Here is a 27,765-nt window from a genome sequence, read left to right on the forward strand (position 1 = left end):
CGCCACCAGGGAAGCCCTCTAGTTCAATTTCTGTAATGGGTTTTATTCTTCTAAACTGCTGTTGTGATGAAAAGTCGTAAACTCCAGTTTTTCCAGGGTTGGGGACCTAATCTTCTCTTGTTGATCCATCCAGAAGAGTGAGATCATCTCTCTGGTTCTGCTCCTGCTAACACCTCCTCCTTCCTGGAAATACTTACCACTTAGCTTTGCTCAGTGTTTTGCTGGGCGTTTGCCTAAATAATTGACCTTTGATCTTTTTCCATATATTTGATTAAGCACCAAGTCCCTCATTATAGTTGCATATGTCCCCTAGGATCTGTCTCCTCTAGATGGCTTTGTCTTCTCACCATCCACACTTCCAACTCTTTGGATGGAAGACTTTTGGGAAAACAGGAGGAAAATAGGGGATAAGTTGCATAGTTGTCACCCTTCAACACTTGTGAGCCTGGAAAAGTCACATAGCTCCAGGGAACATGCTTGAGAGATGGACAATACAAAAAATATATACATAAAATGAAATCAGTATTTTCTGTCAAGGATCTTCTACCTCTGAAAACAGAATTAATTGATTTCATGAAATCTCACTAGATTCACAGATTTTTTTTGTACAATCATTTTTATGTTAGATTTGACCCCATTAACTGCCTTGTTTTTGAGGCTAACTCTCAACTATGATTTCCTATGTGTCAAGGGTCTCCAGCTGACTTCAACTTCTGACCCAAAGGTGTTTGTTTCAGCAATATCTGAAACCAGAAATGTTCTAGAACCAAGCCTGTCTTGCCTGTCTGTACCCAACCTGAGCTGCTGTTCAAGTTTTTGCATTTTGCTAAAATATCATCACTTCATCATTCTTCTAGTTTTATTCTTGGGTTAGTTTTGCCTTCTCTGTCTTTTTCTTGCCACCCATTTTGGCATTTTTGAGACTCTAGACTTCTTCATTTTTACAAACACGATTCTTCTCCATGCCTTTGATATTTCATACCCGAATTGCTATGATGATTTCTAAGCAAGAAGACAAGAGAAGTCTCTGGCTTACACATTCTTATTCAAATAATTTTTCTTTTCCCAGTATGTATGTTTTCCCCTTTTAAGAATGTCAGGTGCAATGGAGGTTCTCCATCAATTGCCCAATCCAAGTTCTCCCTCTACTGAGTCCTTGTTTCTTCATAACATACTTTTTAAGAAACCTAATCTTGCTGTACTCTCCATCCATCTCACTCCTCTCATTATTAAAAATGCTATTCTCCATCAATGGAGAATTTACTTTGAGTATTTTCACAGAAATGTCATTAGTCTTGCACCATCCTTTTCATGTGACTAATTCACTTGCTACAACGAGGGGCATCCTGAATGGGATTAAAGTGTCCTGTGATACTAACTGGGTCAAATGGGCTTGGTTTAGCCTCAGTGAACTTTAAAAAATGGATTCAACCAGTCTGGCTACTTTTTGCTATTTTTTTTTAACCAATAAGATCTTTATTGACCTTCATTTTCTGAAATCCCAACTCAAAATGTACTTTCTCAAGAGGAATATTTTCATCCTACAAGATGGTTCTTAGTACTTTTCTACTGTGTGCACTTTCAGTGCAAACTCATGCTTTTAACTATAGTTTCCTGTGCTTTTTTTGATCCCCTGCCCTGTAAAGTGTTCTCCAACTCTTTGAATGTGTGTTTTTTTCCTTGTATGACTGTGAGCCTTTTGAGTATCTATGTCTATGTGTGCTAAGCATCTATTGTGTTGTGACTCTCCCCCACTGCCATTGCTGTGCATTCTTGAAGGTCATTGAGCACACACCAGGCACTCATTCAATACTGAGTGATCAACTGCCAACATGTAGGTGGTTGCAAAACAATCTGCCATGTGTGAAGGGAATATATGATCTAATTTTTTCCATTTGCTAGTGAGATGGTAATAACCCCACTGTCCTTAATAATGCCTCCTAAATTGTTTCTCTCATAGCAGAGAGTTGTGAGTCCTTGACTTTGTGCTATGTTTCATTATACCCTATATATCTCAGCAGTAGTATGTTCTGTTTATGCCAAGAATGTTTAAAGACAACATTGTAAAGGCTATCTATGTGAAAAGCAATTCCACTCCATAAGTTGCACCTCATAAGTTGCTATTTTGCAACTTCTGATATCTTTTTAACAACAGTGAACCAAAAGTACTGGTAAATGGAAGAAATGAGAATGCATTTGGTTTATAGCTATGCAAAGAGACCTGATAGCCCTTGACTTTGGAATACCTTTTCTGAAGTCTTAATATCTTCTCTATAAAAACTATACTCTGGAAGTTCACAGGTGATAAATAATCACTTATACAATTATCTTCACTTTGCCTTATCTCTAATGACACTTGGAATTAGGGACAGATTTAAAATTTTTAAATTAAAAAAAATCCCTCCTTTGAAACTCTTGCTGTTATTCTTTGACTTTCCAGCAAGTGTACATTGCTAGTTCTGCACTTTATCCACATAACACCCCCAGCAAATACTGTCACCCTTATACTGAACCCTTACTTTCTAGCCACTGGGCTGGATAAGGGAGATAGACCGAAACTAAAGCATCATCTCAGTCTTCTAGGAACTCACAGTAGTTGAGATAAGAGGTCAACAGAGGTGACTATGATAAAAGATAGAATTAATAATAATTGCTTCAGAGACAAAGGTAAAAAAAATAAATTCAGAGAAATAATAGAAGTATAGAAGAGTTGGAATGGCCTCATTATGATGGTATCATGAAGGCTGTGCAGAATTCACACATTTAGAACTGATGAGGGAATGACCTCCAACATGAACCAGAGAATGGGGGCAAAAATAAGTACCAGATTGGAAAAGAGGATAATACATTTTACATGTATTTCCTTCTTTGAATTTCTGTTTCTACTAGTCAAGTCAGGCTCTTATTACCTCCTGCCTAGAATACTTGGATCACCTCTTAATCGATTCCCATTCTTCAGCCTCTCCCTTCCCCAGTTCATTCCAAAACACAAGCCTAGAGGAAATGGCATAAGCTCTGGCCAGGTTACTTCTCTGCTCAGAATACTTCAGTGGTCCCCAGTGATGCTTGGAATTCAAGGCCATCGATGACTGGGCTCTATTCATTTTAATGGTCTCATTTCCATTTCCCATTATGAAATACATGCTCAAAATTTTCAGTTTTTAATCATTGCTCCCCCATTCTCTCAACTCTCCCTAGGTCTAAAGTTTTATTCATCTTTGATTTTCATTGCACCTTTAATTTTCATGCTTAAAACAATCGCCATGTTCTAAAACATCTATTGTACCCACTACTCTCAACAGGATCCTTATCTTTTGGGATTGACCAGTAATATGTCTTCTGGTCTCCAGAATCTATAGTCTACTAAGTTTTTGCATAGTTTCTATAAAATACCATTTTTAGTGAAACTAGAGATTAGTTCGAGGTTTTCTCCTGAGTTATTCCTCAGAAAAGTTTGTCTTAATCTTGGTAAGAATTAACAAAATTGCAAAAGCTTGTTATCATTTTCAGAATTATTTTCTTCTTTTTACCACAGTTTTTTTGCAGCTATATTTTTCTTCCCATAAACATTACCTCTTATAAAACTCTGCACAAAAATATAAAGTTCTACTTAAGAAATCAAAGGAAGGTTAAAGGTTATTTATTTATATTTGAGTTTCCAAGTAAAGAGAAGGTGGTATTTTTTTAAAGCATGGCTTCTACACAGACATATAACAATTTGAGTCATTCCTTTGGTGAAAAAACTCATTGCTTACACTAGATTTCACAGTTACAACAGCTATCACTCACTGGAAACAATTTCCAGGAATTACATTTCCTTGCTAAGACTGCCACCTACTTCACAGACTAAGTTTTAGAATAACTTTTAAAGTGCTTTTTCCATTTTTGCCATGTAAGAAAAGAAACTAAAGAGAGAAATCCCAGTTTAGAAAAAAATCTTCTCAAAGTAAAATTAGAAGCCCAACAAGAATGAGAGTGAAATATGTGAAAACTTGGGGGGAAAGGTTAGTATAGATCCCTTTAGTTTTATGATCAAATATTAGTGTTTTCTGCATTAGTATATAGGAAATGAGAATTTCTATGAAGAGAGAAAAAATTGCTAAAGGACTGTGTAAAGGAAATCAGGCAGAAAGTTCTTGAGGATCAAGGTTACCAAACAGAAAAAAAAGCTTTAGCAACTTGTAAAAATAATAAGTGGGCATCAATGTGCAAAGCCAATGATAGTGATGAAGGTATTAACAAAGGCACCTTAATTTTAGGCCTGGAAAAGAGCAGAGAACACTGGTAATTATCATTATGAAAGCCTTCACTGCAGTACTTCAAATTGCAGAGAATGGAGTTGAAATGAATTGATCAATTGTTCTAACACATTGGAAAATGTGGTAGTAGAGTCCACTGTGAAACTGGGTAAATAGATAATTAATTTTTACTTTATGACAGAGCATGATATAGCATCATGCTTTTACATCATAAAAGCTATTCTAGATTCTTAAGCTTTATGAGGTGTAACTTTACTCCCTGCCCCCATTTTCTTCCACTCCCCTTTTCCTTTTCCATGCTAAGTCTGTAAAATTGCCTTTCCTCCCACTCCTTGATGGCCCTGTTAACTTTGCTTTCCCTTTCTGAGATAAGGATACATAGCACTTTTAGAGAGTAGACTTTTGTTAATTAATACTTCAAGTAAAGTCAATCATTAGAAGCAACAACGCATGCCACTCTGGGATGGGCTTAACTTCAGAGACCTCCTGCTTGGCGCTCACAAAGCTTCACGATCGCCGAGTTTGGAAATGGGGAAGAGGGGTGAAATTTTCTGCACTGCATCTCCAGTATCTGCAATCCTTGCTCCTGAGTAAGGTCCTCCAATGCATTCTTGCTGCACTGATTTTGTTTTAGAATATTTTTTTTTTTTTTTTTTTTTTTTTGCTGTACGTGGGCCTCTCACTGTTGTGGCCCCTCCCATCGCGGAGCACAGGCTCCGGACGCGCAGGCTCAGCGGCCATGGCTCACGGGCCCAGCCGCTCCGTGGCATGTGGGATCTTCCCGGACCAGGGTATGAACCCGTGTCTCCTGCATCGGCAGGCGGACTCTCAACCACTGCGCCACCAGGGAAGCCCTAGAATATTTTTAATAAATAGAGACACAAGAAGGATTTAACAAGTTTCTTAATTTACCAGAACAGTTGCATCAGTGTGAAAAAAATGCCCACTGCCTGATGTTGTGCTTGATACTGAAATGTGAGCAAGCATGTGGTTATACTTGAGTAATTAACAAAATTCCATTTAACAAGCTGAAAAGAAAAAAAATGCCATGGAAAAATGAAGAAATGGGAAACTGATTTTGTCTTCAAATTTTGGAGGCAAGGGGAAAACTGTCTTAGTCCATTCAGGTTGTAATACAAAAATATCATAGACTAGGTAATTAATAAACAACAGAAATGTGTCACAGTTCTGGAAGCAAGATCAGGGCACCAGCAGATTCTGTGTGTGTGGTGAGAGCCCACTTCTGGCTTATAAACAGCTGCCTTTTCACTGTATCCTCACATGGCAGAAAGAGCAAGGGAGATCTCTGGGATCTCTTTTATAAGGGCACTAATCTTATTCACGAAGGCTCCATCCTCATGGCCTAATTACCTCCTAAAGGACCACCTACACATACCACCACATTGGAATTAGGTGTCAGCATATGAATTTTGGGAGGATGTATATGAGCACCCTCATATACAAGTTACTTATTACATACAACACAAGGTCTTATTATGAGTGTTTTGGGAGGAGAGAGCATCTTGCAAGAGTTAAGAACCTGGATGGATTTGGATTGGGCTCAAGTTAAAAGCCAGGCTTAGGGTTGAATACTCTGTTGCTACTTAGTAGTTGAATGACCTTGGTTACTAATTCTCCCTATCCTTCATTTCATAGACATTATGAAACCCATTCATGTGAACTCATTGTCATTACCAAAATATAACCTTTGAAAAATTTGCTAGACTGAGAGTTCTGAACAGCAAACTGCTTTAGCTTTTACACTCCCTTTAACATTGCTCAGACACCAAGGAATCGGCACTGAAACATCTCAGCACTTTAACTCTGCTGCTGCTAACCCTGTGAAAATATACTATATTAGTGGTCATAATGGAATCTGCCCCCCCCAACCCCACCACCAAAGAAGAAATGAACAAAATGAGAATGAATGATGCTTTCCAGTTCAAATCCTCTTAATTTTGTAAAGAAAAAAAAATGTATATAGTACAAATAGATACTAGAGAAAAGGAAATATCTATTGCTTTTTCATTAAAGAAAAATTATTTTGCTCTCTCCTAATGCTCTGTTTCCCCTTCCATATCTGTGCGGGCAGAATTCTGAGATGGCTCCCAAGACGTCCCAAATTCCTCTTAGCACTCCTTATGCACACATCCTGTAGAATTCCCTCATCTTGACTGTGAGCAAGATCTGTGATATGATGTTACTTTATATGGCAAGGGTGAAGGGATCTTGCCAATGCAATGAAGGTCCTAAGTCAATTAATTTTGAATTAATCAAAAGAAAGATTTTCCTGAGTGTGTTTGACTTAATCAATTGAAAGCCCTTCAAGAGAGACTAGACCCTTCCTGAGGTGAGAGAGATGTTCTTCCACTTGCCTCGAGGAAGCAGACAGCCTATGAAAGGGTGCCTCTAGGAACTGAGTCTCAGTCCTACAACTGCAAGAAATGGATTCTTGCCAAAAACCTGAAGGAGCTTGGAAGAGGGGCCTGAGTCTCTCTTCCAGAGTCCAGGTGACACATGGATTGCAATCTTGTGAGACCCTGAGTAGAGGACTCGGTTAAACTGTGCCTGCATTCTTGAGCCATGTAAACTGTAGGATAATAAATGTGTATTGTTTTTAGCTACTGAGTTTGTTGTAAGCTTTCATGCAGCAGTAGGAAAGTAATATATATCTCTCTGCAAACCAATTTTCTGCATGTATTTATAATAGTGAAACATGGACTCCAAAATTAATTCAATAAGTAATAATTTAGTATCTACAGGAGTAATGTATATGAGAATGTCCATTTCTGCCTCCCCCCACCAAAAAAAAATTTTAGACTAACCTGGAAGAATAAAACAAATAGCTCTCACATAAGACCAAAATTGGCATGTGCCATAGCGTGACGTTTATAGAAAGAACAGGGGAAGGGAGACTCTGATCAGTGAAGTAGGAAAAATTAGTGCAAACATATTGGTATGTGGTCTCAGCAACACTTTATAATCCCAGTGAATTAGTCATCTGAATGTATTGGGAAGAGTTTCTAACACTGAAGCTCTCAGTGGAGTGTCACCAACTTTTCTTTCCCAGGTTTACAAGTAACTTCTGTTGCAAAAAACATTAGGAGAGATGTGTGATGGGGTGTGGATATGTGGTGGCATTCAGAATGAGCCAGGAAAGAGTTCACGTTGCCTACGGTAAGGACAGTCTCTGTCATTTCACCTCCTTCTACTCCCTGCCTCAACACTTACCCAGTCCCCCTTCATCCTGCTACGTGCACGGGCCATCATCCTGTTTGTCCCGTCGTGGGAGAGGACACTTCACGCTCAGTGCTTTCACTTCCTCCCTCCACTTTCTCACTTCTTAACTCCTCACCGCACACCCTGCAGGCCAGCATCTGATGCCAGCTCTCTAATGCAGTGAGGCTTTCCAAGGTCAACAAAGAGCTCTGCATCCACGGGCCTTTTCTCCAGCATAAGCGTCCATGATCTGTTTGCAGCATGTGCCATGCCTGGATGTTTATATCTGTTATTATTTCTTCTGATCATCAAGAAAGAAAAAAAGATTAGTTGGACCTACACTCTATTTTTTAAAATCCCATAAAGGTTTAGGGTTGGCAGGATAAAGTATGACCTGTTTAGCCAAGCATTAAATATTCTCAAAAATGTGGTCACATGATTTGCATCAACATCATTTCAATGTGTCCTACAATTCAGTCACACCAAACCACACTGTTAACCATCAAACTCTGTGATGACACTCACGACTTGTGTTGTTCAGTATGAAATGGCTTTCTGTCCCGTTCTTTGGTTGTATAAATCCTCTCTTTCAAGGCCTAATTCAAAAGGCACCTCTTTCTCAACTAACTCAGTCTGTTGCTCCTATACCATTTCTCCTTCCTTTGTGCTTTGCTTACTTGCACCCTTCTTTAATACTTACTTCATTATGCCCTGTACCAGAGTACATTTTGCTTAATATCTTTGAGATGCTTTACTCCTTTATAAAATTAAAATCATAAATACATACCCAACAAGGTTGTTATGACGAATAACTGGTCAAATAATAATTTAATATATAGGTGAGGTCCTGTATTAATCATTCAAAAATACTGGTAATGATGATGACGATGGTATCTGCTCCCTCTCCCCCACTACATTGAAAACATGGTAAGGGTAGATTGCATGCTTTAGTCATTTTTGTTTTCCCAAATTTCAAGCAGTACATTCAATACATTTCTTTTGAACCAGATTGGCTACTGTTTGTCAGAAATTTTTGACTTAGCTTCTATGACACTCTGCATTTCTGCTTTACCCACTACTCTCTGACAGCTCATTTATCCCATCAATTTCACTACTCATCCATGAGTTTTATATTTTAAGAATTTATCATTGACTCCCCCCACCCTCATCCCACACATTCTTACTTATGACAGCTATCCACTTTCACAACCTGAATTCATATGTGGTCAACTCCCCAAACCTCAATTTCCAGTGCTGAACTCTCCCTTGCATTCCCCATTTCCTGCAGGGCATCACTGGGGAATGATCACCCAGATACTCTGGAATTATATTTTTTCTTTTTTTTTTCCTACACACCCTCAGATCCAGTTGCAGTGTCTGTCAACTGCATGTTCACAGAGTCTGAACGTCTGTGCCTTCCTTTCCACATCAATTTATACTTTCATTATCTCTACTGTTCCTTCAGTTGCCTCCTTCCTGCCTGGTCCGTCTCTCCAGGCTCCCCCCTTGTAATCTCTCCTGCCCACACACTGCTGTCAGATTGATGTTCCTAAAACAAAACCATAATTATGTTACTTCCATGTTTAAATATCTCGAATGGTTCCTGGCTCCTCTTTAACGATTTAATAAAGTCTAAACTCTTTAGCCTGATATTGATGGCCCTCTCTAACCTAATTCCAAATTACATTTCCAGGCTCATCTTTGATGACTCCTCTACACATTTCTACTGTCTTACACTGTTACTGTCTCTATGCATATCTTATCTCTCCTACTAGATTATAGGAATGATAACTTACTCTATTCTGTATTCTACAACCAAGCAATTCATCCATGCCATACACATTTATTGACTGCCTATCCTTGTAAGGCTCATAGCACGTAGTCTAAAATATGAAAAAAATGGATCAAAGTCTGAGGCTATCTTCTAAGAATTTAAAATCTAGTAAGGAAGGTAAGATATAAGCATAATACTACATGGTAGAAGATAAGTATATTGAAAGAGTAAAATGGTTATTCAGGAGAAGCAAGACGGAAGAGCTGGCATTCAAATTGAGCCTTATCATTTAGGTTTGGAAGGCTTGGATATGCAGAGATGGGGGTAATGGCATTTCAGATGTAGGAACATCATAGACTGAGGTACAAAGGCAGGAAATGGAGGCATGTCTGGGGAACAGTGAATAGTTCAGTTCAAAGACGTTGGAATGAGGTTGGAAAAGTAGGTTGGGGCTAGACTACAGAGGGTCTTGGATGGCAAATAAAGGAGTTCAAATATCAGCTAAGGGTGAAAGTACTAAAGGTTTCTGAGCAAGGGACTGGCGTGTTCAGAGCTGTGCTCTAGGAAGAAACAACTGGAAGATTTATGTACAATGGATTGGCCACCAGGGGAAGATGATTATGGGAAAATCTCTTAAGAGGTCCTAATAACTGTAATACAGATGGACGGCCCAAATAGAGAAGCGGCAGTGAGAATAGAGAGGAGAGAAGGCAGAGATTGAGGCGGTAGGACTTGTTACCTGGTCGGACGATGGGGACAAAACGTGGGAAGAATCAAAGATGATGCTGGGGTTTTGAGCTTCAGGGTAGAGGTGTGTGTGTATTTTTTGGGGGGGAAAAAGGAGGTGAGTTTAGTTGAGATATACTAAATTTCAATTTAGTAAAATATGCAAATGGCATATACAGATGAATGGATCTTAAAGAGAGTTTTAAAAATGAAACTCATTGTAGTTTTAATTTGCACTTCCCTAATGACTAAAAAGGTTGAATGTAAATGATCATGCAACTGATCCTTACATGAATTTATTGGTCATGTATATCTTCTTTGACTGAATATCTATTCAAATCTCTGCTCATTTTTGTATTGGTTTGTAAGAGTTTAAAAAAAAATTCCAGAAACAGCATCTTTGTCAAATATATGTATTGCAGAGACTCTAGAGCTCTCAGTCTATGATTTGCCTTTTTATTTTCTTTGTAAAAAAGAAAAAAAGAATAAATTTATGACTGTGCTGGGTCTTTGTTGCTGCACGCGGGCCTTCTCTAGTTGCGGTGAGTGGGGGCTACTCTTTGTTGCGGTGCGCGGGCTTCTCATTGCGGTGGCTTCTCTTGTTGCAGAGCATAGGCTCTAGGTGCGTGGGTTTCCGTAGTTGCGGCTCATGGGCTCTAGAGTGAAGGCTCAGTAGTTGTGGTGCATGGGCTTAGTTGCTCTGTGGCGTGTGGGATCTTCCCAGCCCAGGGCTCGAACCTGTGTCCCCTGCACTGGCGGGCGGATTCTTAACCACTGCGCCACCAGGGAAGCCCCCTGCCTTATTTTCTTAATGCTGCATTTCAAAAAAGCAGTCTTTACTTTTGAAGAAGTTTAATTTGTCAACTTTTTCTTTTATTGTTAATGGTTTTGGTGTCCTTTTAGGCAGACTATTGCTGGATAGGAGAAATGGGGAGTTACTGGCCAAAGGGTACAAACTTCCAGTTATAATACAAACAAGTTCTGAGGATCTAACGTACAGCATGGTGATTATAGCTAATAATACTGTATTATATACTTGAAATTTGCTAAGAGTAGATCTTGAATGTTCTCAGCCCAAAAAGAAATGGTAATTATATGATGAGATAGAAGTATTAGCTAATGCTATGGTGGTAATCATTTTGTATAAAGTCAACACATTGTACACTTTAAATTTATACAATGTTATATTATCGATTATATTTCACTAAAGCTGGGAAAAAAGAACTTGGCCTCTATCAAGACCATTGAATTATCTGCTATGTTTTCTGGAAGTTTTACAATTTTAATTTTTATGTTTAGATCTACAATCTATTTTGAGTTACCATGGAAATGCACACTATAATTACAATGATATACTCAATACCTGTAATACAATGGCTAAAATTAAAAACACCAACAATGCCAAGTGTTGACAAGGGCACAGAGCAATTAGAACTCTCACACATCACTGATGGGATGTAAATACCACAGTCATTTTAGGAAAAGTTTGACAATTTTTTTTTTTTACATAAAGAAGAATAAATTCTATACTACTACACAGCAGTTCCACACCTAGGTACTCCCCAAGAGAAAACATAAACATATATCAACTCAAAGACTTGCACGGGAATATTTACAGCAGCTTTATCTTATGAGTTCCAAACTGAAAACAACCTAAACTTTCATTAATAGATAAGCATACTGTGGATATCTATACAACAGAATACTGAGCAGTAAAATGAATTACTGGTATATAAAAGAACATGGATGAATCTCAAAAACATTAGGCTCAGTGAAAGAAGCCACATGCAAAAGACTACACAGTGCATAGTTCCATTTTCATGAAATGCTTGAACAGTCAAAAATAATTTATAGTGACAGAAAGCAGATCAATTATCACCTGGATCAATTATCACCTGGAACCAGGGCAGGAATTTCTGGAAAGGGACTAGAGGCATTGTTTTGAGGGGTGATTACATTTCATATACTTGTCAAAATGCACAGAGCTGTACATTTGCAGTGGGTGCATCTTATTGTGTGTAAATCATTCCTTAATAAGGTTAACTTAACAAAAGGGGAGAGCTCAGTAAAGACATCAAGACTGGGGATTGAGTTTAGAGTATGAGTTACATAAAGAGAATACTGAAAGTCCTGAAATCATGAAGAAATCATAGCAGTAGATGAATGCCAAAGGCAGATCCTTGGAAAGTACCTATCTGTTAGTGACTGAAGGAGGCAAAGAGAAAAAGAACACTCAAAAAGAAAGAGGATTAAAGTGTCAGGAACCAAGGGAGAAGAGAGTATCAGTAAGGATAAGGTACATGGCACTGGGTGTCTGAGGCACACGGCACTGGGTGTCTGTACAGACAGGTCCACTGTCCCTGGCTGAATGAATGGCCAAATCCGGGAATCCAGACAGAAGCAAAGGTGCATCGAGCTCCAATGGAGGATAAAAGCAGCAGAACTGACTCGGGAAGTGATCCGTTTTCCAGTAATTGAAGCACTGGTGAAACCACGTGGTGCTCAACTCTTAGAAAGATCATCAAACTCGAACTCCTACAAGAGTTCCTGGGCTTTCACATGAGTAGCGTTGCTGTTAGAGGTGAAGGCTACGGAATGCAAAATAGCAAAGCAGAGTCTCTACTGATGAGGACTTGGAAGACAGCCAGGTAAATCACATCAGAGCCACATTAACAGGTATGGAAAAGACAGGTGGATGGATGACAGCAGCTGTGGAAAGGTGAGGTGACATGGAACAGTTCCAATTAGTGTGGGCAGAAGATGGCTGGCAAGGCCACTTGGAAGCACCACTTCAAATGGTGTCCACCGTTGTGGCCTTATCGGCAGCAACAGTCCCCAAAAGACCAAAGGGCTGTGCTTTGTGTGGCTGATAAGTGAAACAGGGAGACTCATACAAGTTTCCTATAAACAGCTACTCAGCAGAGAAAACCTCACAGAAGTACCCAGTGTGGGAAAAGCTGCTGTAACACAACACTTAGCGATACCTTTGAACCCTCTCGGTGAACGCACAGGAAACCGGGCTGTGTGGTTCAGCAATCGTTAAGAGAAATGAGCTCATCTTGTTTCCTGGGCATGGCAGGACCATGCACTATTTTAAAAACGAAAACATGAAACTGGTATTACGTCCCAGGTCTCCACTTGAATAAAAATACTTGTGGGGAGAGCTGTGTACTCTGAGGACTGATCGGGTGGCGGTTTGTATCTCAGTGATGAATCAGACTGGGCTGCCACCAGGCCAAAGAGAATCAAACAGTTCCTAAGATTTTGATACAACACAGGCAAGGAGGAAAGACAACAAAACAGCAGATGACAAAGGCTGAGCAAAGGGAGAGAAAAATCAAAGGTGAGAAAAGATGATTGTGAGGGGCTGAGAGGTTGAGGGGAAAGCAAAAGGGATGTGGAGCGTGGCTCATCTTTAGTCGAGCATGATGATGAATTTCACCTTTGATTATAATTATTACCCCTTTCCAGTGATACCCCTTTGGAAGCCCTTTTTAAACTAGATATATAATTGACATATAACATTATATTACTTTCAGGTGTACAACATAATGATTCAATACTTGTATACGTTGTGAAATGATCACCCCAATAAGTCTAGTTACCATCCATCACCACACACAGTTAGAAATGTTTTTGTCTTGTGATGAGAACTTTCAAGGTCTCCTCTCTTAGCCACTTTCAAACATAGAATACAGTGTGACTGACTATAGTCACCATGCTGTAACTTACTTCCCCATCCGTCCATCATGACTGATTCATTTTATAACTGGAAGTTTGTACCTTTTGACCCCCTTCTCCCATTTTCCCCACCCCACCGCCTGCTTCTGGCTTCTGCCCGTCTGTCCTCTGTATCTATGATTGGAAGTCCTTTTCTTGTTAATATAATTATGTAGGATCTTTTGAGCTAAAGGAGAATAATAATTCTGCCTGCTATGAGCCAAGTTTTGTGCTGAGGTTGGAGACACAAAGATGAAAAGACAGTGTTCTGATCTCACGTAGACTGGCTCATATTAAGAGAGAAAAACACAAAAGTAAGATAGAAAGTAAAAATTATGAACATATGTAAAGCACAGACTTATTACAGAGGGAGAATTGCTGATGAATATTAGATTACGGGATTGGTACCATGAGGACAGGAAGACCTTTTAAAAAGAGTTGAGTCCTTAGGCATAACTAAAAGTAGTCCAGCTAGACAAGCAGTGGCCAGCAAGCAATTTCAGGCAGAGGAGAGAGTTTGTGCAAAGACCTGGAAGCATGGGACAATGTGCAGAATAAATTCAGTAACTCTAAGGGTCTCTGTAGTGACGAAACAAACTGTGTGAGGGTGAATCATTGCAGATGAGACTGGAATGGATGCAAAAACCGTATCATATCTTACAATACTGCTGATGTCTTGCTGAGACCGTTTAATTTAGAGGTCCTTCTGGTAGAAAAATTCTGAGCCTGTAATGCTATTGAAGCCAGAAACCAGTTAAAATGATGTGCTTTAGTTTAGTTCCTAAGTGTGGCATACACAGCCTAGCACACAGTAGGAGCTATATAAATAGGCATTAAGTCTATGAATTTTGAATATGGCCCATGTTATATTCCAGACAATGTTTAAAGCACTTTATGTATATTAATACTTTACTGCTCACACCTTCCCAGAGGTAAGTACTATTATTATCCTCATTTTACAGAGAGATTAAATGATTTGCCCAAGGTCATGTAGTAGTAATGGCAGAATTGGGACTTTGAACCAAGGCAGAACAACTCCAGAGCTCACCCTCTGGCCTTCTATTGTAGCAAACAGTGCTCCCCTACTGCGGGTTAATAACTAATACTGGGCCAGAGCCTCTGAGTGACTAATTTAGAATTATGGTCAAAGTCTTAAAACTTAAGGCTACTGAAGTGTACAGAAGAATTTAGGGGGTAATATGTATATATCAGCAGTGTTTTTAATCTGCTGCAATAGTTTACTGATTTTAAAGAATCTGATCCAAATCCTTATGAAAAAAAATTATTGCAATAAAATTTTACTTGCAAGGCATTGAACCATGTAACTCTTATCAATTAAAGTTTATTACCATGAGATCCTGGCTCTTTTCTAAGTTTTTGTGGACAGGTACACACTCCTTTCCATAAATGGCATAATTGTTAGTCAAATATATTTCTATTATTTGCAGCTTACTGTTGCCTTTAAAAATAACTTGTATGTAGGTAAAAAGCTTGAAAGAGAAAAAGGCAGAGGGTTGAAGTGATTTTGAGATTCCTCCAGGACAGTGGTTTCAATGGAAGTGTTGCTTGGTGAGGAAACTTTTAAATGGGCCAATATCTTCTTAATCTTTGTTTCAAAGTTATCTAAGTTCACTTAAAAGGCAGAGTGAGGAGCATGTGGACTGAGAAGATAACAAGTTCAAATCTCTTCATTATAGTATTCTCAGAAACGAAAATCAAGACAAAGAAAAATAAAGCCGAGGGCTAAAAAGATAATGGCACATCGCATAATTTCCCTCTGGTTTCCGCTTCTAAATTCTTTATCAAATTTAATAGAAACTGGCACAAACCTGACAGGTCAGCAGTGCAATAAAAGATCTACATAGTCATTAGAATAGGAGAAAACAACAGTCTCTCAGCTTCTTTCCTTTTGCTGTTTTCTTTATAGATTTGCATTTATAGTCAGACTTCCCTGTATTTTGACATGCAACTTCTATGTGGTGAGAAATAGATGTTTAAAATGATTTTTAAATGTATTTATCTATTGGTACAGTGTTTCAGCAAGGTGATTCCTGAGCTATTTTTAATATAGGTCCAAAATATTGTTCACTCCCCTTGTTTTTCTTAGGTGTGTTTACTTAATATCTTTGAAATGCTAATGGAATGTAGCTAAATAAGGTCTAGAAACTTCGCTGAGATCTTAACTTCACTTGGTGGCTTAACGTGCTTACTGTTCTCTGTATTACCTATGCTTTGGAGGCTTATAAAATCTCACAACACTAATTAATTTTAAAGGCATGAATGTCTTGGGGGAATTTTCTGCATAATAGGCTTCCAAGAGGGAAACAAAATTCAAGGACACATTTAAACAACCTTCCTGAAATACAGCATCAGTAGCCTATAATTTTGTTAGGTTTATACGTTGAATATAGGATGTTGATAGAGTCAGATTACACACTTGCTCTTTAAAATCAGTAGTATAATGAATATTTTATAACAATCCTTTTACTCAGAGTAAATAATAGATAATACACCATACCCACATAAATTTTACACATGAATAAAATGTGCTAACTATAATATAGGAGAAATAATAAAGTAATTTGTAATGAAATAATTCACAGCTCACTGTAAAAATCTTCAGACAAAACTTTACTAGAAGACGCGATGAAGTAATCAAATGCTTGCAACTGCTAAAAGGGATGTTTGGAATTAGTGAAGTAAGACAGAAGATTTGCAAAAAGTCAGGAGCAAGTGAAAGTTCAGAGGTTAGGAAAACATTAGAATAAAAGCTAGAATATTCAGTTTATATCAGAGCCACGCAAAAAACACTTTCACATTGTATGTCGAGTCATTCTAGGTTCAGATAATTATAAACAGGGTTTCCTTCTATATGCACATCCCAGGGAGATTGTGAAATTTGTGCAGAATGTGGAACAACTTTTCATTGTGTGAAAATGTCTCACATGTTGGAAGATGTGTAGGTTCCCGGGCCCAGGGCCTCTAAATGCCAGTAGCTGCCCCTAATGCCCATTTGTCAGCACAATAAAAACGGCCCAATGAATATTCATAATATCCTGTAAGGGGCAGTGCCAACTCAAAATTTTAAGAACCAAACTGACTTTCTGCCCTAGGATTAAGTTTTTCATGGTAACTCTTAATACACACACATTGAATTCACATTGTATTTACATATACACATATGCATTTCCTACATTTTGAATCAGAGTTAAACTTGAAAAATGATATAAATAAACTAAACCATTTATTGAGTGTAAGCATGAATCACTACATTGTGCTGTGAACTGCAACCCTTATCTCTAAGTGTCCTTGTTCCAAATAGATTCCTTCAGCATTGCACTGATGAAGTCACTTAATATTGCAAAGCACTTGCTCTGAAAATAACACTCATCAGCATTGTAACTTTTTTCTCATAGATATCTCAATTTAGTAGAGGTTAACAATGAATAATTTCACTTAACATTTTAGCCGGTGCTTTTCTGAAGTGTGGGAAGTATTGAGTCAACAGATGAGAGCTGAAGCTGAGTCAGTGGATGATATTTGAGGAGTTCATCTATACAGTGCAACAGAATCTAACTGTTAGTACTTAGGTAGCAGTGGATTATTTATTCACATGACAATCTGTTAGAGTGAGTCCAATAAAAGAAAGGCAGAAACATAAAGTGAATAAACACTTGCCTTTCAAGCCAAGGAGAAACTCTGAATTAGTACTAAACTTGTATTCCAAGTATTCAGTTAGTAAAACAAATAACAAGAGATGAACATCAAATACCAACCAGTATCTCTGAACAGGCGCATAGAGCCCTAAGAGTTTCAAGTCAGTGGAGATAAGCACCAGTGGAGGTGATTTGCAGTCTTTGTGATATTTTGTGAAGGCAAAAACACTGCAAAAATTTCCCTGACACAGCCCTGCACCTACAACCTGCACCATGTGTGCCTTACTAGGCTTCAGCTTTCTTATCTGTAAAATGGGGATAATAATTATTCACACCTAGTAGAGATTTTACAGGGTAGAATGGAGCTTGATTTCACAGAATGCACAGCCCATGCTTCCATGCTAAGTGCTCAATGAACATTGGCAATCGTTACAATAATTATTGTTCTTCACACGCTATGTATTACTGTATGTTCCTAAGGGTTCTCTTCCTACGTTTCTTGAAATTATCTTCTTGAATTAACATTGTGTTCTTGACACTAACATATGGCAGTAGCAGTATATTCATTCTGCAGCCCCATGAGGGAAAACAAAGTTACTGGACTGCATTTTTCCTCATGGATGAATATTTGCTTATGCCATATTTAACCAATCATATCACTACTGGTTGTTGAGTTTCACTGGTTATTGCTGTGAGGGATAGCATTGATATATCTACCACTTGTTGAGGCCACTGCCTTCAAACTGTGTTCCATACAGCCAGGTGTCTTTGTAGCTGCTAATAAACCTTGGAAGGGTGAGTGAGGAAGATGCCTTTACTCACCAAGCAGCTCCGACTTGCTGCACATAGGTTTCCGTATAATATTTTATTTGAACAAAGGGATCCTTGGCTAAAATGTTTGAAAACTATTGCTTTCTAGATCATAGTTTCTCCAAGCATGGCACAAGAACCACAGTATTTGGTGTAATGTTAATATTTGTAATATGGTAATACCTATAGTATAGTTTCTAGCATGGTGGCAGATACTTTCAAAGTATGGGGGATACGAATGTGTGTAAGAAATTGTCCCTGCCTCTGAAGAGTTGACATTTCAGTGAGAAAGACAGATATAACCAAACAAAACAAGGTAACCAAGACAAAGATTTTAATGAAGAGCTTTGAAGGCTGACTCAAACAATTCTGCTTTGGGAAATGAGGCAACTTCTCATCTAAATGGTAACATCTGAACTGGTTGAGTGATTAAAAAAATAAAAAAAGAACGTGTCAGGGTTAATTGGGTAAGGGAATCCAGGAAGAGAGAAAAGCAAAGTGCTGGCTGGTTTTGAGAGGTTTTTTAGGAGGAGATTTCACAGGACTTAAATGAATGCAGGTATGGAATTGGAGGTGCAATAGATGAGGGAGACAAGGATCACGGTGAGATTTCTTATCTGAATAGCAGGGGAATGAGATGGCCCAGGGAAAGCATGGAGAATAAGACTGCAACAGGATTAAACATCGTACCCTGGAAACCAGACATCTACCACTTCAGGGAAGGAAAGATAATGAAAAGGGACGACTAGTCAATGAAAGAGAATAAGGAGGGAAGGAAGCAAGAGGAGGAAATGAGAGTAGACTCCTGGAAGTCAAGATTTTTCAGATGATGACCGCTGGTCATAATGACAACACAGAAATATCTGACCAAAGGAAGGTTGACCATCACCCTCATAACTGTGCAAAAGGAAGTACCTGGTGACCCTTTTAATAGTACTTGACAATGCAGATCAGAGCAGAAGAAGCTGAGTTGTTAATGGAAGTTGAAGAAATAGATGTCAGGATCTAGGTTATGGTTTCCAATCAGTTTGATGTAGATCTGAAGGAGGAAGTGAGAATGGTGGGTGATGGAGGAGGTAAAGGAAGAAGAAAATCTTAGAGCATGAAAGAAGGAAACTGACATTTCTGAATCACCTACGATGCATAGAATTTCACTAGGCACTTGCAAATACGTGGACTTTTTTGGGCATACCTGTAGGCTAAAAGGAATGAGGGAGTAAGAAAATGAAATTACAAAGGAAAAAAAGAAAATTAGAGGTGATGGGAAGAGGAAACACCAAGAAGGAATCTGTCTTTCCTAGAACAGGCATCCTTGGACTGTGTTTAAAGAAGGCAGTGCTTGAATATTTGGCTGCAAAGTTTCCGGAATTTTCTCAGTTTGGGTGTCTGACCTGAATAGAGGGCTTTTCTGAAAGAGAAATACACTTGTTAAAAATGACAACTAGACTCTAATAATAGCTAACACTTACAGGATGCTTACTCTGTGCCAGACACTCTAAGCACTTCCTATGCATTGATGCCTTTACCCAACTACCCGATGATGGAGATATTATTATTATTATTTATTTATTTATTTAGTTAGTTAGTTAGTTTTTGTGGTACGCGGGCCTCTCACTGCTGTGGCCTCTCCCGTTGCGGAGCACAGGCTCCAGGTGCAGGCTCAGCAGCCATGGCTCACGGGCCCAGCTGCTCTGCGGCATGTGGGATCTTCCCAGACTGGGGGCACGAACCCGCGTCCCCTGCATCAGCAGGCAGACTCTCAACCACTGCGCCACCAGGAAAGCCCTGGAGATATTATTTTTAACCCCCATTTTATACCAGCAGAAACTGAAGCACAGAAAGGTGAAATCATTCCCAAGGTCACAGAGCTAGGATGTGGCAGAGCTAAGATTTGAACCCATGCAGTCTGTAACCAAAGCTTGTGTTTTTAATCCCCGTTTAAACTGTCTATCCAATAGTATTTCTGCACAAATTACATAACTACCCTTAGCCCACTTGCTCTTATTCTAGACTCAGAGTCAAGTTCTGGCTATTTGGTTTTCTGTTGTGCTTCAGGAAAGTTGCACTTTACTTCAAGAAGCTCATGAATATCAAAACCTTAATCACAGCTATTTGGATGACCCAAGCTCATGCTTTACAAACCAACCATGGCCCTAGTCATATTAAAATCAAAGTTGCAAAATAAAGAAACATTCTGAAAAACCTTGTCTGCTTCATTTAGATAACAGTGTGCAGAATGAATTGAAAGATAAAAATGCTCAGCATTTACCATTTCCTTTTCTTTTTTTATTTGAAGCCCCATGGTGTTGTGATGATACCATCAGGCAATTTGGTTTGAATATGCTCCGTGCTGGACTCTGCAGATTACTCAACTAATGACATGCATACTCCTTGCCATTGTGACACCTCTCTTTTCACAAGTGGGAATTTCAAGTGACAGACTAAAGCTGTTTGCTATCAATTTTGCAAAAAACACATCTGCCAGAGAGCCAAGCTTTAGTTCAGAGACGGAAATCAATTAATATTCTAATTTGTTACCTGTCATTAGCATCACCGTATTATGCCAAGTCAAAAGTGATAACCTTTATATAACATATGCTCCTAAAGGAATTTGATTTAGGGATCTGTTTCATTTCTGTTGAGTGTTGCTCCCCGTGTATAAATCCCATTAGAAATTTCAATTACACGGGCAGTAAAAATTGTGATGGATTAAAATGAAAGTGTAAGATATGCAGTTACAATATTTATCATAAACCTGAATGGCTGCATTTATGATTTAGTTTTCCTAAACTTATTTACCAAACCGTTTAAAAATTTTAGGTATTTCAGTTGTTCCTTCCCATTAAATCAAGGAGAGAGCCAGCAACATAATATTTCTAGAGGTGTTACCTAGATCCTCTGACCTTCTATTATTTTAGGTTGCTGGTCAAAAGCAAATCTCCATGGAGGAAGGCTGATTTCCTGGTCTAATTCCCAGTGTCCAAGAAAGAAACACAGGAATGGGATAGTGGCTTGGGAAGAGGAATGAAATAAGATTAGCCAAGGGAAAGAAAAAAAAAGCAGGGAGAGTTGCATAGATATTTTTTCCCAGCTGATTCTTTTCCTGCTGATGCACAGGGAGGAAAGTATAAAGTAAGAGCTGGCACTAAGTGGAGAAGGCTAAAAGATGGAGTTATGACTATAAATATGGAAACAACTTGCTTTTTCAATGTGAATGACACCGTCAAGCATTGAAATGATGCTTTCTTTGGTGTTAGAAATTAAATTTAAAAAATTTATTGTAGTTGATTTACAATGTTGTGTTAATTTCTGCTGTACAGCAAAGTGATTCAGTTATACATATTTATACATTCTTTTTCATATTCCTTTCCATTATGGTTTATCACAGGGTATTGAATATAGTTCCCTATGCCATACAGTAGGACGTTGTTGTTTAAATTTTTTCATATGTTTTAAATTTTCAGCACGTTAAGGCCTCAAAATCTAAGAGTGGGTGGTTCAGGATATAAGTTAAATCAACATTGATTCATTCATTAATTCACTCAACAAATAGATATTGAGTGCCCTGTATATATTAAGGATCACCAGGGATGAAACTATGCATAGAACAGACCCAACTTCTTGCACTCATAGAGGTTATATTATTTTGGAGAGAGCCAGAGCAACTGAAAAACAGATAATAAAATACATAGCATTTCAGATGGTGCTAAGTAAGACAGTGAGAAATAAAGCAAGGGAGAGGACAGGAAATGCTGGCAAAGATTGGGTGGGGCAAATGGGTTAGAATTTTAAATAGCATGGTTGGGGAAGTCCTAATTAAGAAGATGCTATTGGGTGAAGGCCTAAAGGAGATGAGAGAGTGGGTGTGTGGATACACGGGGAACATTAAATCTCACTGTTATCAACATTGCCATTGCTTCTCATATTGTTTACTCTTCCAGAGAAGGAAATGGTGTTGAAGACAAGGCAGAATATGCGTTTGATTTGGTGGTGGTCTTTTCTTTCTCTGCCTCCCTCTAACACATTTCTTTTAGAGCAAGCATTTCGATAAAATATTCAAGTGAGAGTTTGCCCCCATGACAGATGTATTTGGTTTTTGCCCTGTAGTTATGACTTCAAAGTCATATCAAAAGGTACCCAAATCAGTCCATCAGCTCAGCAGCAGAGCAAGGGAGAGAACCTGAGAGCCTGTGTTTCCCATCCTAGGGATCGCTCTATTGGACCATCTCCATGTTCCCTAGGTTATGGAGCTTCATGCTGGGAATGGAAATTACTGACCCCTGAGCTAAGAGCGTCTCTCAGGTGCACTTGGATTTGTTAAAGGTGGACAAACAGATGAACAAGTCGTTAATTCCTGGGAGGACAAGAAATTGATCCCCTGTGGTTTTCATGTAGTTTCCAGTGTCCTTATAGAATACCTCTCATAACTTTGGTGAATCTCTCATCTAGATGATTGCAGCAGCCTGCTCTATCTTCTGTCCTTGCCTCTCTAAGCACATTTTCAACACAACAGCAAGAGTGATTTTTAAGGAAAACCTATGTCAGATCATGGGATACCTCTGCTCAGAATGTTGCGAAGGCATTTTATTTCACTCAGCGTAAAACCCAGCTTCCTTAGAACAATTCACTAGGCTCCATATAACAGGGCCTCAGGTTTGTCTTCTGCCATTCTCTACCTTGTGTTATTCTACCGAAGGCACACTGAGCTGCTTGCCATTCCAGGCAGATTCTTGCCTAAGGGCCTTTGTATAACACAGGTTTTAGAACTTGCTCCCCTACTTCCTCCAGGTTTCCTCACAAAGGAAATCAGCTCAGATAATCCTAAAAAATCATAACCTTTTACCCTCCAGCCCCTTCCCTTCCCCACTTACTCTCCTGCTGTTTCCTTATATTATTTACCATTTCATGATGTACCATATACATTTGCCTCCTTACTGATTATATCTTTTCCCCCACTAGAATATAAGCTTTGTGAGGGCCAAAACTTACTTTCCCAGAACCTAGAGAAGTGTCTAGTGCATAGTAAATGTTCATCTCTGAAGAAAAAAGACCAACCTGTAGTTTATGATTTAAATTCAATGGCGCTGGTTGGACTTAGTGCTATACCCACACAAATAAACTTAGGTCCAGGTTATTGTTTCTTTCCCAATGACAACAAAGAAAATGTTAAAAAGTGTGCAAAAGCTTTTGAAATATTAACAGATGAGTGAAAGAAAACCAAACTTGTAATAATGGGAAAGTACATTTTAGCTATTGCTTAGGAATAATCTTTACAATGGAATGATTTCATAAATACAAATCTAAAATACACAACACATAAACGTTAACATTCTCTGGAGAAAGAGACATTGAAGAAGATTAAAAAAAGAGCCCACCTACATTAAACACAAGATAGTTTTTTTTATAAATTGGATTTTCATTTATTAAGTATATTTAAATCCTTAAGAAGAATATTCCATTTCCAAGAATATTCCATTTTATTTTTGGAATGCTACCATTCCAATAATAAAAAATCAAATGTACACTTAGGTTAAGAGGAATTCTTTTCCTCCCAGTGGGTATGTTGATTTTCAACCATTTATTTTTCTCAAGTAACAATATACAATACTCACATGGAATTTTATGCAACTCATTCATAAACTTTTCCTTCAGCTTAGAAAAGCCATCCTCCTTTCCTTCCCCAGGACTGGCTGGCTCTGTGGCATTATGTGGCAGAATAGTCGCAGCAGTGGTGATTGGCGGGGCTGCCAGGGCCTCATGATGACTCTCGCTCACCATTTTAGGTTCAGGTGAAACTGTGAGGGGAGGGAAGCAAAAAAAAAGAACAATACAAAATGGTTTAACTGACCCCACATCAGAGCTATTCTAGAGATGAAAAAACATCAGAGGGCACACCTGCTCACTGGGTAAATAGCCTGTCATTAGCATATTACTTTATGTTGGTTCATGAAATATTTATGGAACCACAGAGAAGGTTCTTCCCCAGAAGGTAAGACCAGACATAGTTATTGAAAGCATTTTCTCCTAACAATAAAATGAAACTGTCAAATCTATTAGTTCCTTATACAGGCAATTATTTGCTATATAGATTTAACTTTTTAACCCATATCCTACTGAAATGTCCATGAAACAATTGTTGACAACATACATGCTCTATACTCTAAATGTTTTGCGTTTTCGAAAAGGAAAGAAGAGACCAAATATTTATATTGGAAGTGTTGATAAATTATAAATGATAGCACATTCCAGATATCAGTTAATTTTAAAATGGTTGTAAAGAATACTATTGTAACATTGATACTCTAAGATTCCTGAATGTTATACAGAAATTAGTTCTTGAATCTCATTTATTGATAGTATGCTTTCTGCCCAGTTATTTTTTTTTGACATTTACTGTAGATAATACTATGATCAATAATTCATTTGTTTTGCTGGGTGAATTTTTCAAGCCACTGTAAATGTGGCATGATCGACTATATAGACCAAGGTGCTGATGATAAAACATGACTTTAATTATTTCAGTTTATTTAGTTTGATATTATTGAATTCTATAATTAATAATATAAATTATTAAATTCATTCAATTATTTAAAATGTTATCTTCAAAATATTTTTAAAAATGAATCCTTAAGGTAGTCAGTGAAAAAAATCTTAGCCTTGAATACAGAAAACAGTTCTAGTTTTCTTCACTAGCTAAATGAAGTTTGACAAGGCATTAAACTTCTTAATTTATACATCTCTTGAAATATGAAGAATCGAAACCTGCCCTGCCTAGATTTTTCTTAGTACATGTGAAGTGCTGTATAAATCTAAGGAAGGTCTTCTAAAGGGGTACAAATGAAGTCATATTCTCCAATCTAAACGTATTCTGGACTTAAATACTTTTACTGTGTGATGTAAGTTTTCAGACTGCGCTGGTGAGAGTGGACATGATTTGGGGCAGAAATAGATAAATACAAATAGGCCTGGGCCTAACTTCACAGTCTCAGCAGGAAAGTTGATGGACCCATAAAGCCCTTCTGAGTTGCAAAGAAATGGAAATAACGAGCAAGCAGATAAAGGATTTTTATAAATTCAAACCTTCTGTGCATTAATTATACCTACTTACATATTTAGTGAAAGTAGAATAATCTCGAATGTATGGGATTTATTAAAATCTTAATCAAAACCTAGAGATTTTGGGTCTCCTGAAAGGAGATCAAGGATGAGGCTGAGATACATAGAAAATCAAATTTTATAATAGATTAGTTCTCTTTTCAAAGCTTTGAATTTTTCACTAGTAGCTACTAATACAATCCTAAGGGGTAAAATTAGACAGATAGGGGTTCAGGGCTTCTCTGTTCTTGAGTTTCTTCATTTGTAAAAGGAGAGTAATCATACCAAGTAATGTAAGGTTTTAATCCATGCAAAGAATTTAGCACAATGTCTGGCATGCAAGTTTGTTCCTTCTTTTGATTAACTGATCAATCAATTGATTGATCTATCCCTCCCTAATAGCATTTGGCAGCTCCGACTTTTCCAGATTGTGAAAAAATTTTATTTTTTCTAACTCAGGGTCACTTTCCAGAAGCTTTCCCTGATTTTCTGATTCTGTTTAGCTTTGGCTCTTGTCTCCCTGCAAAAATTTGGAGTACTGTTTGTACAACCTAGGTGAAGCTATTGATATTGATGATGCCTTCACTCGTATTTCATGTGACTTAGCAAGACTACAATTATACACACACAAACACATACATATGCATAAAATATTTGTGTGTATTAAAAAATGAATTTGTTCCTCTGCTATGAGAATCACCAGATGTGATTATCATTACTTATCTCCACAGAATAGTTGAGGATATTTGAGGAATTATGGTTTGCTGTGGGATTTAAAGGAAACGATTGCGCTAAATAGAATAGCTAAATACAACAGTGTCATCATTAAATTAAAGGTATATTGTCTGTTTCAGCTCAATTTCTGTCATGTTCTGGAAGTGGGATATCATTGCTGGGATGAGCCTGACGTTTGGCTGCTCCCTCTAACTGGCTACACAGTTGCTTATAGCTTTTGTGCACGGAGATGTTTGGGTCCTTTCTCTTGGGTTGTTAAATATTTTCATATTTCCCTAGTTTATTTTGGAATATATATAAAACATTTGTATATATAAGTTGAATGATCTAAAAGGCTTTGGGAAAAATAAGGCTTTTATTAAACAGAGTCAACATTTAGAAAAGGCACTTAAAGCTTACACAGTATTTTTGTTGTTGTTGTGAAGGAAGCAAAGAATGTTTCTATAATTTCCAGAAAGAATCCTCTTCAGACATAAGGTACAGCTTGCAAGGTGTTTTATCAAAAAAGGTAAAATCTATAAACCTGGAACTTACTAGCCAATGATATTATCCCTACCATTTCTGATTGTTTTAAAAATCAAGAAAAGATTGTGTAAGAAATATATAGACAGTGCTTCTTTTACTTAATGTATACCACTGTGAAATTAAAAGTCTTTCACAAATTATAAAGATATAAAGGGCAATTAAGGATCTACTATACTGACAAAGAAAGACCAGTTGCTGAATTTATTTTCATTCCTTTATATTTTGAGAGATAGTGTTTGTAAATAACAAAACTAAGAACAGTTACATGGCTCTCGAAAATGCATATTTATGGAAATAAGATGCTTATCAAGAAGCATCATTTTGCAGGTGGAAAAACTAGCTTATTATTCAGTTCTGACTAATGTGATGACTTTATACTCTCTTATGTACTTTAGTGCAGGTGGCATTGTTTGTTTATTTAGTAAAAAATTTATGTTCTACTCAAGTCCTGATAAAAAACAGCCAACAGTTATTGAGGACCTGCTAAGTGGCTGAGATATATGAAATCATACAGTTCTCAAACCATTCCCATGAGATAAGTATAATTAGCACCTATTTTACAGGTGAGGAGACTAAGGCATACAGAAGTTATGCAGTTGGTTCAAAGATAGACAGTAGTAATTAGTGGAGTTGAGATTTGAACCTAGGTGTCCTAGCTACTAGTATAAGGGACTTGTATGCTATGAGACTAAAATCTAATAAAATAGTGGTTTTTTGAAGAAGTTTTGGACTGTGACCCTTAGTAAGAAGTACATTGTGTATTGTGCTCCAGTATACACACTCTCCCCCTATATGTTAAATATGGAACACATTTCACATAAAGAAACTTGCCCTTACTATGTGTGAAATATTCTGATACATTCCATTCTATTCTGTTCTGTTTTAGTAAAAAATTCTAGTTATATTTATTAGTTTCACAAACAACTATTGGTTTGTGACCTACAGTTTGGAAAATCACTATGCTAAGGGACCTGTTAAGATACAATAACATTAACTGAGGCTAAGAAAAACTAAAGATGCCATTTATTAAGAACCTACTATGTGCCAAAATGCTGGCATTGATATTTAAGTATAATATCCTCAATTCTCATTACAACCCTGAAAAGTAACTTATCATATTTTACAAGGAAAAAAAATGGTTGTGGAGAGGTTAAGTGATTTGTTCTACACAGATTTAGCCTGATCCATAGTTCCTTCCACTAGTCTATTCCAGTAATAACATTTAAGTATTATGAAACAACTAAAT

General features: G+C 37.8%; 1 protein-coding gene across 1 annotated transcript in view; it reads right to left on the reverse strand.

Moving 5' to 3' along the window:
- The window catches only part of SYT1 (synaptotagmin 1), a 369,815-nt gene that overhangs the window by 179,035 nt on the left and 163,015 nt on the right, over positions 1-27,765 (reverse strand). The window contains exon 2 of the mRNA XM_081249771.1: positions 23,777-23,959. Within this exon, the coding sequence (XP_081105897.1) occupies positions 23,777-23,942 (166 nt within the window). The 5' untranslated portion in view covers positions 23,943-23,959. The remainder of the gene's footprint in view (positions 1-23,776; positions 23,960-27,765) is intronic.

Source organism: Mesoplodon bidens (genome assembly GCF_964165515.1).
Source record: "Mesoplodon bidens genome assembly, chromosome: 11".
Classification (NCBI taxonomy): domain Eukaryota; kingdom Metazoa; phylum Chordata; class Mammalia; order Artiodactyla; family Ziphiidae; genus Mesoplodon; species Mesoplodon bidens.